The sequence below is a fragment of the Microplitis demolitor genome, chromosome 5 (genome assembly GCF_026212275.2).
Source record: "Microplitis demolitor isolate Queensland-Clemson2020A chromosome 5, iyMicDemo2.1a, whole genome shotgun sequence".
NCBI lineage: Eukaryota > Metazoa > Arthropoda > Insecta > Hymenoptera > Braconidae > Microplitis > Microplitis demolitor.
Genome location: NC_068549.1, coordinates 458,645 through 473,210, shown reverse-complemented (window position 1 = coordinate 473,210; position 14,566 = coordinate 458,645). Strand labels below are relative to the sequence as shown.

General features: G+C 31.5%; 3 protein-coding genes across 9 annotated transcripts in view; 1 reads left to right on the top strand and 2 right to left on the bottom strand.

Annotated features, from left to right (window-relative positions):
* Positions 1-1,010: 1,010 nt before the first annotated feature.
* On the bottom strand, positions 1,011-14,431 carry LOC103569191 (kelch-like protein 17). Of its 7 annotated transcripts, XM_008546363.2 has the most exons (10): positions 13,908-14,143; positions 13,507-13,775; positions 13,024-13,242; positions 7,767-7,887; positions 7,488-7,653; positions 5,061-5,254; positions 2,840-3,009; positions 2,496-2,757; positions 2,179-2,357; positions 1,011-2,054 (listed from the first exon to the last, which is right to left on the bottom strand). In XM_008546363.2, exons 3-10 carry the CDS (start codon positions 13,215-13,217, stop codon positions 1,850-1,852), a joined length of 1,491 nt encoding a protein of 496 aa, XP_008544585.1. In that variant the 5' UTR covers positions 13,218-13,242; positions 13,507-13,775; positions 13,908-14,143; the 3' UTR covers positions 1,011-1,849. The 7 variants fall into 7 exon arrangements, with proteins under 7 accessions (XP_008544585.1, XP_008544583.1, XP_053594995.1 ...); XM_008546361.2 differs by lacking the exons at positions 13,507-13,775; positions 13,908-14,143 and adding an exon at positions 14,287-14,431 and having other exon boundaries at positions 13,024-13,257; XM_053739020.1 differs by lacking the exons at positions 13,507-13,775; positions 13,908-14,143 and adding an exon at positions 14,287-14,431.
* Positions 5,094-14,566, top strand: part of LOC103575285 (frizzled-2) — a 98,763-nt gene continuing 89,290 nt past the window's right edge. The window contains exon 1 of the mRNA XM_053739019.1: positions 5,094-5,155. The gene's annotated coding sequence lies outside the window, so the exon portion shown is untranslated. The remainder of the gene's footprint in view (positions 5,156-14,566) is intronic.
* Positions 5,464-6,121, bottom strand: LOC103569190 (probable small nuclear ribonucleoprotein E). Its single transcript, XM_008546358.2, has one exon. It carries the CDS (start codon positions 5,993-5,995, stop codon positions 5,711-5,713), a length of 285 nt encoding a protein of 94 aa, XP_008544580.1. The 5' UTR covers positions 5,996-6,121; the 3' UTR covers positions 5,464-5,710.

Here is a 14,566-nt window from a genome sequence, read left to right as displayed (position 1 = left end):
GAAAATTAAAAATAATGTAACATAATATTGAGGATCAGCAACAATTAATAATTTAATCACGCAAATAGGGGCCATTATTCAAACAGTTAATTTTTAGTAACATCGATATTATTCTCAGCTCGCGTACCCTCTCGGGCACAGAGACTACCCGAGTCTTGGACTTATAAGTTTAAGTTTAATAGTATTATAGCTCAGCTCTGTAGTATTCAAAGCATATAAATCCGTGGTTTATGTGACCGCGGTTCACGGGGTTACCACGGCTGAGTTACGGTTCACCTCTTATTATTATTAAACCACACAGTTCATCCCTGCTGAATGTAATACCTCACCTCAAACACGCTCATGCACCTACTCCTCAACCCCTGCCCGTAAAAGATACTCGTTGCTGTTGTTGTTGTACATATGATACTTTGTATCCGTCAGTGTTAAAACTACTAAACTACAACCAACTTTCTTACTACCGAATAACCACCTACACCTTTATAACATAACATACATAATAATAATAATAAATATATATATACATGGATATTTAAATATGTATTTCGTGCCTAGAGTCTTAAGTTTAATATTACGGGATAGCTATTTATCGTTTGCATGTCATGCAACTTATAACTCAGATGCTGTTGTATACTCTATAACCCTTGGCAAAACTAATAAAGCCCTAGCTTATATTTTACTCCATTTAATTTCACAATACTTATCCATCATCGTGGGAGTTTTAAATATAAAAATCGACAAATAAATATATCTTTAGTTTTTTTAAAGAATTTTACTAAATTACTGTAATTTATTTTAAATTATTTGAGTTTTTTATTTTTAAACCACTTAAAATTTTTTTTTACGATTATTTAAAAGGGAGTTTTCTGTTTAAGATAAAAAAAAAAAATTATTATTCATAATCATTTGTCTCATAAATTTAAGAAAAAAATTTTTTAAGGTGAATTAAAAAATCATAAATGTATAAGAGAACAGAAGATTGCAGTTTGAGTAACAACTGGTGGTGTGCCAGTGGTAAAATAAATGTAGACTGAGTTACAAGTCGGCCACATTCCCCAGGAACATGCCGACGACCGGGCAAGATGAAGTGAGAAAAAAAAAGGCGAACAAGATTCGACCACGGCCGCTACTATTACTTATCAATTAAACCGATTTATAGGCCCTAAAGGCGTTGCAGATCCTCCCGGGGGGTCTCGCCATCCTGATACCGTACGATTTAAAATAAAAATAAAAATTTCTACCCAATTTTTCTAATTTATTTTTACAGTTTACATCTTCTTGTTTTATTGTTATTATTATTATATATATATATAGTTGTACCGATTTAGCAAAAAATTTATTAGAAGCGTTAAAATAAATATCAAACTAAAGACGGAGCTCTCGCTGAGATCTACATCCTCCAACATCGTGGACCCCTTAATCATTGATTATTATGAGACTTATTGAGTCCCTGATCCTCACACTTTACTTGTATTTAAGGCCATACTCAAAACCACTTTTCAAAAATTTTCAATTAATTTCCACGTCATAATCGTGAATACAGTTATGAGAATTGAATGTCATTGAATATTTTTAAAAAGTGGGGGAGGGAGAAGGTACTGTCTGAGAAAGCCCTTAATTTAACGACAATCGATTTGTAAGATAACAGAGTGAACGTGGCAAGGAATGGACTGATAAAAATATTGAATGACGATAATAATTAAGGAAGATAAGGTGACTTACGTTTCGTGGAAAACATATTGGACTGGATAAAACTGGATAGATGGATGGATGCACAAGGTCATTATTTACAGTAACGTATTGCCAGGTCGGAGCGATATCTTGAGGAAAGGAATTTTTTTTTAAGGTTTCAATGTCTTTCGGACTTTGAAATGGGACCGTTGAGTGTAAACACTTCATAATCAAGAACGGTGAAGTGATAATCGCCCATTAATATTGTACTTGAGGCATTTTCACCGTCATAAGTGTGAGGTAAATTACTGTAGCTTTCTAAATTAACATTACAATTGTTTGCTATCAGCAAGTCAGCTCCTGCGCCGAATATGGGACCAATACTGCAACAAAAAAAAAAAACGTTTTTTATACTTAATAATTATTACGCAATTAATTATATTAAGAAACAAAATGTAAACGTAAACACTTAAAAGTAAATTAAATATAAAAATGATAATTACGTACTCTGGATGGTAGCAAATAGCGAATGGCTTTTTTATAAGGTCGTATTTTGTCGGCGGGACATCCTGATTATTAGTAAGCGTAAAAAGAAATGCTTTTTCAGCAGATATATAGTGACCCTTGGCACTTGTTTTGTCCCAGGCCACATCACTAAATCCACCGCATATTTCACCTCGTGCACCCTGGAGGCAAAGAGAAAGTCTCATTTTATTATTTTACTATAATTACTCATGTACCAGTTGCTAATGAGTTTTAACCATCAAATCAGCTATAACTCAATATAAATTAATCTATTAGTCGAATGTTGATTGAATAATTACCAAGGCGATAGTGTAAGTTGGAGCGACACCGTCACAATGACGATGGAATGCTGATGCCGAGTATCCATTACTAGACGCGCGATAAATTAGCCGCCAGTTTTGCTTGGGGTTCCCGTACCACTGATTTAACAGACGCTGGTACCCCATTTTGTCTCTGGATAATATCTGAGATCCTGGGAATAACAGAGGACCAATACGCGGCTGCAATCGTTTGTCAGCGCAGATTTCTGAGTACTTGTTGGGTACTGCTGCATAACGATATCTAGAAAAATATAAATAATTTATTTAGTCACTTGTGAATTTACTTAATTATTTTAAATTTGAGTATAAATAAAAAAAATCACCTTTCGAGAGACAATTCGATAGGAACAGCACCAGTCGGCTCGACCTCTTCAGCAAATACATGACTGTCAATTAATAACAGACGGACGTGATTGATAACACCAGCAAGATGTTGACAAACACGAGCACGTTCTTCTTCCGTCCAATGTTGAGTCGGTTGTGTAACTCCTGCCTGAAGTCGTTAATTAATCATATTAAAAAATATCTGCTGGATAATCAAAATAATTATTGAATTAATTGTTCACTGATCAATAATTAGTAATTAATTAAAATTAAAAAAAAACTGAGCCAGCTCATGAACTAACCGTTTGACAACCAGCCTTTTGTCACGATTAATTAAAATTTATGATAAATTTATCAATTTTTTAATCACGCGCGATCCACGACATTAATTTACTCAACGAATAATTAATTTAACACGAGTAACTCGAATCAATATAAAAATTAACTGATCGATGCACTAAATGCCTGCGGCCATTTTGAGAATTAACAAAACGCGGGAAGCAAATCACTTGTCAATTATTTTACACAATTTATAATTAATTGTCACGTATTTACTAAGCTGATTAAATCGAAATTGATTTTGGAATTTATTTGTCGAATTAACTCTATTATTAAATTTAAATTAAAAAAAAAAAAAAAAAAAAAAGAACGTCGCGAGAATAAAATTTTTGACGATCCTAAAGTTAGCAGATAATTAATGAATTTTTGAATTTTTTTTTCCACAAATCGATTGCGAAAAAAAAAATTTTTCACATTTATAAAATTAAAAAAGCTGTAGGCGTAATTTTTTTTTTATACTTCTTGGTTATTAAAAAAATTCAAAAATTATAAGACGCCGGCTAACTTCACGATAATAAATTTTTGCCATTTTTTAAATTATTGATTTTTAAATTATTTCTGCTCAAATTTATTTTTCGTGCTCAGTAACCGCGCGATACCGAAATGAAAGTAATTTAATATTTTTATAACACGGAAAGACTAATTAATTTATTAGAAATAATTAATTACGACGAGCAATCGCGACAATAAAAAATTACCAACTAGTTCATGGGCGTCCTGTTGCAAACTATCCCCTCCCCTAGCCCTTTGTTCGAAACAGTCGAGAAATTCAAATTTAAATCGATTATTATATCGATAATCGCTATTGGTACAAGTTTAAATAATTTCAAAATGGCGGCTGGACTAATAAAAGTACGTAATTCGAGATCATAAATTTTTATTATTGATTTTTAATTCATTGCTGACTATTGAATTGATTTTATTTTTATTCAGTAACTGCGCGATACCGAAATTAAAGTAATTAAACGTTTTTATAACGCGGCCAGACTAATTAATCTGATAAAAATAATTAATGACGACGAGCAATTGCGGGTTAAAAAAGTTACGAACTAGTGGACAGGCATCCTGCTGCAAACTAACCCCTCTCCTAGCCCTTCGCTCGAATAGTCGAAAAATTCAAATTTGAATCGATAGATATCGAATATCGTTATTTTTAAAAGTTTAAATAATTTCAAAATGGCGAACGGACTAACAAAAAAGATGCAATTTTAGATCAAAGTAACATTATTGTTCATTTAATAGGTTAAATAATTAAATAAGTGATTTATAAATTAAATAAATAATTAGTCGAGTGTGAATGTAGCTGACAATCGTCAAAGTTTTTAATGTTAGAATAAATAAATAAAATGTAAGTAGAATAAAAATTACAAAATGCATATTTGAATAATTAAAAGATTTTAATTTCTTTAAAATTTATACTCTCTCATGCCTGCTACATCCACGCTCATAATATTCAGTGTAAGTAAATAAATTTAGTGAAAAAATAATTAAAATGTCAGTGATAATTTTATTTATAATGACAGTCAAGTGAAGTGAATAAAGAATAAAAGTGATAAGTATGAATTCAGCACACATGAGATAAATTTAAAATTATAAATAATTAAAAAAATAATAATTATAAGAAATGCCCTTATTAATTTAAAAAATGTACATTTTTTTTTAATTTAATTTTATTAATTATTTACTATATTTATTAATAATTTAAAAATTGTCTGATGTCTGGTATATTTACACTCATAATAATCAGTGCACGTAAATAAATTCAGTGAAAAAATAATTTAAATGTGAGTGAAAAAAGTGGTGACTTTATTTAATGACAGTCAAGTGAAGTGAATAAACAATAAAATTGGACTGTTTATAAAATAATTTAAAAAAACGTACTTGATACTTAGCCCAATTGAGAACAGCTCGCCAAACATCTTCTTCTTCCAAGCCCAAGTAGTCAGAGGAGATTAACTTAACCAGAGCATCCTTGGGTAAGTTACTAAACGCTGGTGTCTTTACAGTATCAATGGCATTGTCGCTTATAAACGAAAAGCAGCGTTCGATGAATGATGAACACGCTCCTTTTCCACCTGTCAACAATTTAAATTATTTTTTTATCAATATAATTAAATAAATTAATTTAAATTACTAGAGATTTAAATTTGATACTCAACTTGGTACCCATTCTAGTGAAAAAAAAAAAAAAAACACTTAATACTAGCTATCAATAATTACATTAAACTTAATTTAAAATATTTTTAGAGGCTTGAAAAAAAAAACACTAGTAATTTATGAAAATTTATCGATTTAATTGCCATGATAATTAATTTTTATAACAACATTTAGGTTTTTATTGAAGTGATCAAAAGTTAGGTTTCAAAACTCATTTACAAATTTACTGCTTATAATTATTTACTTAATATATTTAATTAGTTAAATTAAATTAAATTGTCTTTTCACAAGATGTTTAATTTATTATCTTGAGCTAGATGTTGATGGTGATGGAGATAATAAATATAAATATTTGTGTACTGGAGAACTGGATACTAATTTCCATTGGGATTTGTGTTTTGTATGAGAGTTATATTGTCTCCTTTGAGCATAATCCTGCCGAGTGTTTTCCTGGTCTTGGTCTTGGTGTAGTACTCCTCGGCGTCGTCCAGCACCAGGTTCATGTACTCGTCGAAACCGACAATGTGTCCTTCTATTCTGAGGTTAATGTTCTCAAAGAGCCACACCTGGACCCGGGAACGATTCTGCAGGTACCTGAAGATCAGGTTGATGGGCTGCACCATCACTTTTTGCACTTTCTGAGGCCCCTTGTACGACATTTTCCTCGGAGTTTATTTAGATATCTTATTTATTTGATAAAAAATAACCACAGTGTCACTATGACGCGTGTAATACGATTTTTTTGGTTAGATTTAATTACCGGGACGCTAGTCGACTTTGGTGCTCGTGGAAAATATTGCGGGCTGAAGCGACACCGGGGATCAAAGTCTACAGTCGATAAGATAGTGGGCACGAAATATTTTGAATTATCGAGTATCAATATTGCAGGAATTTTATAAAGATATTTTATCTCTCGAGATGTCGAATATTTTGGCGGTAAATTTAAATTCAAATAAAAGTTGAGATTTAAATTCACTGAGTTTATTGATTGTTATAGATATAAACTTCATCTAAAGAGATATTTGCATATTTTTTAAATCTTTTGTCTTTGAAATAAATTAAATTGGGCCGTCAAAAAATAATAACTGTCAAATGCACCGAAGACAACTTTTTTTAAATTGCCAGTAAAAAAAAAATCATTTCCTTTATTAAAAATTTAAATCTTCTGTGTCATTCTTTCACTTTTTGCATTGATATTAATACATAATCTATGCAAAATATTTTAACATTAATCTTTTGTCAAGACAGCGAAGGATAAAATGTAAATACGTTATTGCAAAAAAAAAAGCAATAAATAATAATTGAAGGCAATTAGAATAAAGCAATTTATAGGAGCTAAATAGTAGTTTTGGTGTATGGAAGCCAGAAAGATAGCTAGGTACATCTAAAAAGACTATATAAGCCGGATAAAATCTCCCCTACATGAATTTTCGCAATTCTACCCCACCAATGGGATCTATATTCCGGTTACTAGAATAGGGTATGAACGTAAATTTAAATTAAAATGATGAAGATTGATGACAACCTGGGAATGTATAATTTTAAATATCTATTATTTTTGTGTGCAATTTATTTGATGATCTGATCCGCGCAGCTCAGTATGTTAATGAAATGGCCGGCTGTCAAAGAGACAGAATTCTACACAAGTAGAAGTTTATTTGCAACAGCATCAGCTGTAAGCTCACTTTAATTTTTTATTATGCGATCGTATCACCAGACACTAGTCTATACAGTAACTAATAGTATTTACCGTCAAGCCAATTGCATTGGCTATTTTTGTTGCTTTCTTGAAAAAACAAAAAAAATTTAACCAAGCAAAACGCTTTTACGTGCAGCTTTAATCGATAATTCGCTCGTGATTTAAAGCATGCAATATACCAGGCAAACTTCGGGAGGGTAACGTCAATGTTGAATAAAAAAAATAGCAAAAGTGAGTGAGTGAGAGAACTAGAGAAGACTCTCTTAGAGGCAATATCGAGACACGATTCGATAAATAATTCAACAAGATACTCTATAACTACAAGATTAAATTTACCTTAATGTCAATAAGTCTGTTTCGGACTTAATATATTCAAATTTATTATCCAATAAATTCGCTAGTCTGTTCTTTTACGATTTTTCTAAATCGTTTGAAAAAAAAGTTTTTCTTACCAAGAACTCGATCTTGAGCATCCAAAGCTGCTGTCAAAAGTGCACATGCGTTTCCAGGACTCAAAGTTGCTGATACATGCTCTTCGCAACTTCTCCAGAGCTCCTCGACCCCTAGCTCTTGAGCCAAAGCGAGCATTTCAAAGATTCCACTGTCTTGAAGCATGATCTGAAAATACACGAGATTTAATAATCTATCGTATCGATGGATTCTTATATTCATTCACATGTTGATAATTTCATTTTTGCCGGTCAATAGGCACAGGAATGCTTAATATTTACTTTTCCCGTATAGACGTAGTGAATAAACTGTCGAAATGTCTCTGGATGAGCATGTGGCATTCTTATGGCTGTTGGGTTTCCCGATGTCCCCATACGTTTTGGTGCGGTAAAATTTTTACACCTATGAAAAAATATTATTATTACTATTTTTATTATCAATATTGATTTTAAATATGGGAGGGAATATTTTTTACATGATGAGATTTTGTGGCAAATTTTATTAACATTGATTTTGATGTAATGAACTCTTGGTCGTATACATATATGAATTATGTATATATAAGGATAAGAATAGCACGGACTTATTCATCATCACCGAGCACTTGTAACTGTTCTAGTCCTCTTAACAAAAGAACTTAATTGACTTCGTCAGTGAAACAATGCTCCGCTGGGTGAAAAGTAAAAGTACTTGTACTATATACTATTTTCTACAAATTTCTTTGGTTAAATAATATAATAAATTTTTTTTTTTCTTATAACTTTGAACAATGAATTACTTTTTTAATTAACTATTGAGTGGACAGACACGCTGAATTGATAATGAGGATTAATTAATATTTTATAAGGATTAAGTGAAAATTTATTTGCCGCTTGTACTGTTTTTATCAGTCTAATGGCAGATGAATAGATACTTTGGTAGTTTATTCATAAATTAGCGCACTAATTGTTTATTAAACGAGTTTCTAATGAAATAATTAAATAGATGTTAAAATTTGTTTAATTGATCAACACTTGAGTAACTTGAGTTACAATAGATGTTGTACTTGACTAGATTTTAAATGAATATCTCTTTAAGCCATCGAAAAGTCTTTCAGGATACCATGAAAGCCAAGATGATGACTATAAAATCGTCGGGTTTCAGAATTTTTATGAATAGGAAAAACGTAAGCAAAAAAAAAAAAAAAGAAAAATGAATAAATAAATAAAAAAGGAAAAGGTAGAAAAGCTATTGAAAGAAGGAGTAAGTAATATGTAAAGCGAGTAGTATCGAATCAAAAGAAATGTGTCAAAGGCTGTAAGGTTGTTGCTGGTATTGCGTACAAGCTGAAAAAAATATAAAAAATAAAGAGAAAGAGAAGTAGAGGTGTACTTTGATACGAAAGAAAGTAGACAAATAGACAAATATACATGTATATGCATGTATATATATATATATATATCTATATAAATGTGTAGAGCAACTGTTCGGCTGTGTATTTCTATATTTTAATGCGAGAAAAAATACCAGAAAACACTCGAAAAAAATTGCAACGTTTTCGTTCGTTTGAAGATATACGGCTCTTGATTTTTCTCCCCGTCTCTCTTTTTCTATCTTAATGCGCTCTCTCGCGCTTTTCTTTTACCAAACGCGAGGCTTTGCTTACCTTTGACACTTTTTATAACTGCTGTAAATCAAAAACTTTTGAATAACGAATAGAACATTCACGTCAGATTTACAAGAGCTCAATATTCTTTGTACGTTTATGCTTACACTGAATGTAAACTTTAACAAAACATTCAAGATGAATGACTAACAAGATCAAGCTAGTAACATTCAAAAGACTTTTGTTTTTAGTTTATTTAATTATACTAATTTTTCCGTAATTTTTTCCTGATAAAAAAGTTTCCGTCGTTTGAAGTTTAATAAGTAACGACAAAACTTTTTAGATATAATTCTGAACTCGTGAAATTCAAAAAAATGCAAACTAAATAATGGATATTTAAATAGAAAAAGAATCATATATCGTTTTATTAAATAACATTTAGTACAAAAATTAAATCAAAGTCACGGTCGATTGAATACTCTCGAATCGAAAGCTGTCACATCTGAAAATTAATGTTCACAGTTGGTGGATTAAAAAAAAGTTTGTACAGTCTACAAGAAAAACTACCAAGCGTTATCATCCTCTCGCATGACTACTTCTTTAAACAGCATCCCCCAAAGTTAGTTTACTTTATCGTGAAATAATTTTCCCAAACAAAAATAATAATAAAATAAAAAAAGTCAGGCGAGAAACTTTCACGAGTTTATCGGATTTCGACGTAATTTTTTTATTTGGAAAAGTTTTGCCTCACACAACTGACTCCCTACTCTGTATCTAAAGTTTTTATTATTTTTAAAAAGACATAAGGTTTTGATTTCAGTGTTACATGTATGGATCGATGTAAAGACAAAAGGACAAACCCTTTCAAAGTCTCGAGAGCACCAAAGAGGGTGTCGTAGAGGAAAAAACTCACCCCCTGTCCACCTCTTTCACTCCTTCCCTCCCATATATTCACCCGTTCCCGTCCGCCCATCCACCTTCGCCACTTCCTACTACCTCTCAATGCCTCAACATCAACCGCATTGCGCAATATCCCTTGTATTTTTTAAGTGCTGCAATTTTTTTTTCCTCCTTTTTTATTATTACACCTCACTATTTTCAATGTCTCTCAATGACGGTTGTGGGTCAATTTTAATGACGCCTCTGATAATACAACAAAAAAAAAAATTATTAAAAATTAAATTTTTCTCAAAGCCTATACTCGATTTTTTCAGATAATAAATACATAAATAAAAAAAAAAAAAAAAATTCATTAAGAAAAAATAATTGTTGAAGGATCCGTATAATAGGTATGTAGATAACAAAGAAGAAAAAAAATTTCATTAAAAAATAAAAATATTTATATAGATTATAAAAAAGTCTTTTCTAATCACGTGAATTTAAAAAGTAACGCATTGGAGGTAAACCAAAAATTAAAAATGACGACAATAGGCCTTGGTTATGACAAAGAGAATAAGCGAGGATTGAAGCAAAAAAATAAAAAACAGAGCGGAGATAGTTGCAAAGAGACTGAGGAGAGAGAGGAAGAGGAAGCTAAAGAGGTAGTGATAAGAGTTCGAGGGTTTGGGGCTTGTCACACGGGAAAGGTGGTCGGTGGCAAGGGTTCAATGTTGCCTGAGGGTGTACTGGCACTAACGACCAAGCACACGATTATACGCCCCCGAACGGGAAGAAGAACCAGAAGAACCGATCTGTGCGAAAAAACCGCGGGAGTTTTCCGTTACACGTACCAACCGCTCGAGGGCGTTTTTTCTTCCGCTTTGTTCTTTGTTCTTTTCCTACTCTACTTCTATCCGATTTATAGTCTGTCTCTTTTAGGAAACAAAGACCCAAAGACTGAGGGAAGAGGATTGAGAAAGACTCCAATTGTAGTAATAGCTCCAGGACAGATTGATCGCTACTTTTGGTTAGCTCGATACCTACATCTATTTATATATGTATATATATATATATATATATATATACACAAACCTACTCAACTTCTACCCTCCGTTACTCAGTGGTTTCCGTTCAGGTTTGTCGTTTTGATTGCGTCTCGAGGAGAGTAGATCGCCAAGTTAAGTTAATTGCTATCTTTAATTAAGAAAATGATCTTTTTTAATTGATTCTCCATTTTTTAAATATTTACAAGAGTTTTAAAAATGAAGTAGTTTTTTTTTGAGCTTAAGAAAAAAATATCATTTCTTATAAAAATTTTTTTATAAAAAATAATCACTTTTTTTCTCGTGATATTTTGTAATAGCGTGTAATTAACTAAAAAAAACGTCCAATAACAGTTGAAATAATAATCGCACCGATTAATATTTATCTCTAAAAATAAACTTATTTTTTTGACTGTTGTCAAATACAACATGAAGCTTCATTAATTTAATATTTATTGGGATCAATTAATTGGTAACCTTTTAAAGAAATGTATTTTTTTAAACGTATACTTCATATCATAATAATAGGTATTTAATTAAAACCAATCCGCGTCTATAAAAATAAAAGTTATGCGTAGTTAGGTAATCGTAAAATATATGACATTAGAAATAGTCGTTAATAAGTATGAGATCATCATTCTATTCTTTTCTTTCTTTGTTTTTTTCGTATATATATACCACCTTAAATATCAAAAATTCATTACAAATATCGACTGCTATCACGCAACTTCTAATAATTTTGGTAAGAATTTTATATTTTTTCGTCAATTAATTTTTTTCTTTTTATTGTTTGGAGTTTAAAGATTTATTGGGTAAATTGATTTAAGGAAAAATGTCGAAGAGCTTCTTTATTTTTGTACTCATGGTATTTTTGGTGATAATGATTGATTTTTCAAGATCAGCATGCAAAAAAGAAGGTGAAGATGTACGTATTAATACGGTTATATGGTTATTTTGAATCTAACTCAAAAAGTTTTCTCACGATCTTTATTAATCGTTTTATTTTAGTGTCAAACTAAAGATGATTGCTGTGAGTACCATAAATGCTCCCATTCTGATCATAAATGCCATGATCCAGCGTGGAAAATATTACAGGATGGTTGGTATTCACAAAAACCAAGGTCTTTTTTGTCGAAAAAGTGATAACTAAAACATTGAACGTATTTTAAAAATCGCGTTATATTGTTGAAAATAAACTTATCTCCCAATAAATTTACTGTTTTTTCTGGAATAATTTGTCGCTATTTTATTTTTTTTATTTTTATCATGAAATGATCGCTCGAATTTCTTAGGCTGCTTTTTGTGTAAAGAAAAGTAAACCTACAGCAAAAAATTGTGGGATTCTAACATCTATTGTAAAGGTTATAATTAAACTTTCACTTCGTAATCGGCTTCTACTGATTCAGTAAAACCCCACCCACGCAAACAATAATATTCAATAAATTCCGAATCAAGGCAATTTTACGTGGTAATAGTCCCTTAATTACCGAGTCAATTGCACGAATTTCCAAAATTTTCCCGCGACATATTCTGTATATTTATAGTGGGTGAATTGTCAAGTGACGTGAAAGTCAAAGACAGAAATGGATCGCGGTGGAATAGAGATGCTTTGTCGGTTGTTTGGCAAACCACTCGATACTAGGGGCTTGATTGCAAGACAAGAAACTCTCGGAAAATTCGTACTATTAAACGCGTGCGTATGACGTTCTGATGTTCTGGCTCTTGATGCTAAAGACATCAACAGACACACAAAGCACAGTAATGGAATTCTGTGCAAATATTATCTTCAAAGAGACATAATATTGATATTTAATACAGACCGTTATATTTGATACTGTTTCATCTCAGCGCGAATAACTTTCTTGTTTAAATTAAAAAACCGCTTATAAAATTCAGAAACTTATACTTCAAGCACTATTATGTCAATAAACATTTCATGATCGAATAAATAACCATTAATTCTGACAATAAATTAAAACATGGAGTAGAATAAATAAAAAAAAAAAAAAAAAAAAAAAAAAATTAACAAACCTGACTTGTAAAATAATGCGATGACCATAAACAGGAGTTTCGTCTCTTCCAAGTAAAAAAACAATGTCCGCAGACTCATTGTCCTCTGAAAGTCTCGTCAAGTCTTCAAGAAGTCGTGGTACACCAGCAAGACCAGCTTCGCCGAGCACTCCAGCTCCTCCAGCACTTCCTAATCCTACAGCTCTAGTGCCCATTATTGTGGACTACTCTACCTCAAACCTACAACAATAATCCCTAAAAAATAAAAAAACAATTCAAGCTTTTCTTTTTTAAATTCACCGAAAAATAATAAAATAAAATAAATATAATTACAAAAAAATAATTACAAACAAGCAATATTTATCGGTCATTCACGTAAAATCTGTCAACAATTATAACCGACAATTTCGCTCTGTCCTCGAGATTGCAGAATATAAATTAAAAAAAAAAAAAAAAGATCAGAGTACAATCGTCGCTAATTGCATTATCAATGTTTCATTTTACCACACACGCACACAGCTAAAAACTACACTGACACAAAGCGCCGGTTGTGTAGATAGTGAAGTTGTGATGGGCAAACGCGCGAAATAAAACCCTACTCATAGATATGGAATGGGATGAGTTGAATTTTTGTGACTAGACTCTCTACTCTGGTCACTGGTTACCACTACTCTGGACTAGACCAAATAACCCGGCACTCTATCAAACGTGCTACGTGGTTTCATTTATTTTTCATCAGCGGTTTTTATTCTTTCCCAATTATCCAGCCTACACTACAAATAAATTAAATATTCTCATTTTATAATTCGATATTATTCAATTTAATTTAATTTCATTTAAATAATTATCTTCAGTTGATTAAATAATAACTGACGCTCATAAAATTATCATCAAAATTCATTTACCACGTGGATTTGATAGTAAACACACTTCACTCTTGATTACAGTCACCAAAAATAACTTGACTCAATAAAATTTCACACCAAAACAAATTAATTAAATTTTTTTCAGCACTTGACTTTTTAAAATTACTGAATAACCAGTAAGATTAGTTGAGTAATAAATAAATACAATAACGACGTTGCCAGATCGAGCAAATCTGTGCCACAGACATGAGAACCACGAGAACAACTCGAGAGGCTTGAAACGAAAGCGGCCGAAAGAAAAATAAAAAGGACGCGCTCGCTTTTCTAACGCAGGTTCGCGATTTAGGTCCGGGTATAACGACCTCCAAGGACTTGTACTCTGACGCTAAAGTTTGATGAATATTTCACGTAAACATACCTTTCGTCACTCAATTCAAAAAATACAAAATTGTAAAAACCAAAGTTATAAATTATAATTTGAAAAACACTTTAGGGTTTTTGGTGGTTATGACTGAAAATTCTGAATTGTTTTATTTTGATGAGAAAACCGGAATTTCTATAAGATTCCCCGCAATCTGTATCCCTACTCAGGTATCTCAGGTATATGAGAATCTTCTTGAGCGGAAAGAGAATTTCTGTACTAGCCTTTGATGGCAAAGTGGAAAAAAATCGATATTGATCTCTCGTTCGACGATAAA

Excerpts from the sequence above, each read along its gene's own strand:
- LOC103569191 (XM_008546361.2), bottom strand. The coding sequence starts at position 13,217 with ATGGGCACTAGAGCTGTAGGATTAGGAAGTGCTGGAGGAGCTGGAGTG. Across the intron at positions 2,758-2,839 it reads ATCGAATTGTCTCTCGAAAG|ATATCGTTATGCAGCAGTAC; the intron begins GTGATTTTTTTT and ends ATATTTTTCTAG. Across the intron at positions 2,358-2,495 it reads CAACTTACACTATCGCCTTG|GGTGCACGAGGTGAAATATG; the intron begins GTAATTATTCAA and ends CTTTGCCTCCAG.
- LOC103569190 (XM_008546358.2), bottom strand. The coding sequence starts at position 5,995 with ATGTCGTACAAGGGGCCTCAGAAAGTGCAAAAAGTGATGGTGCAGCCC.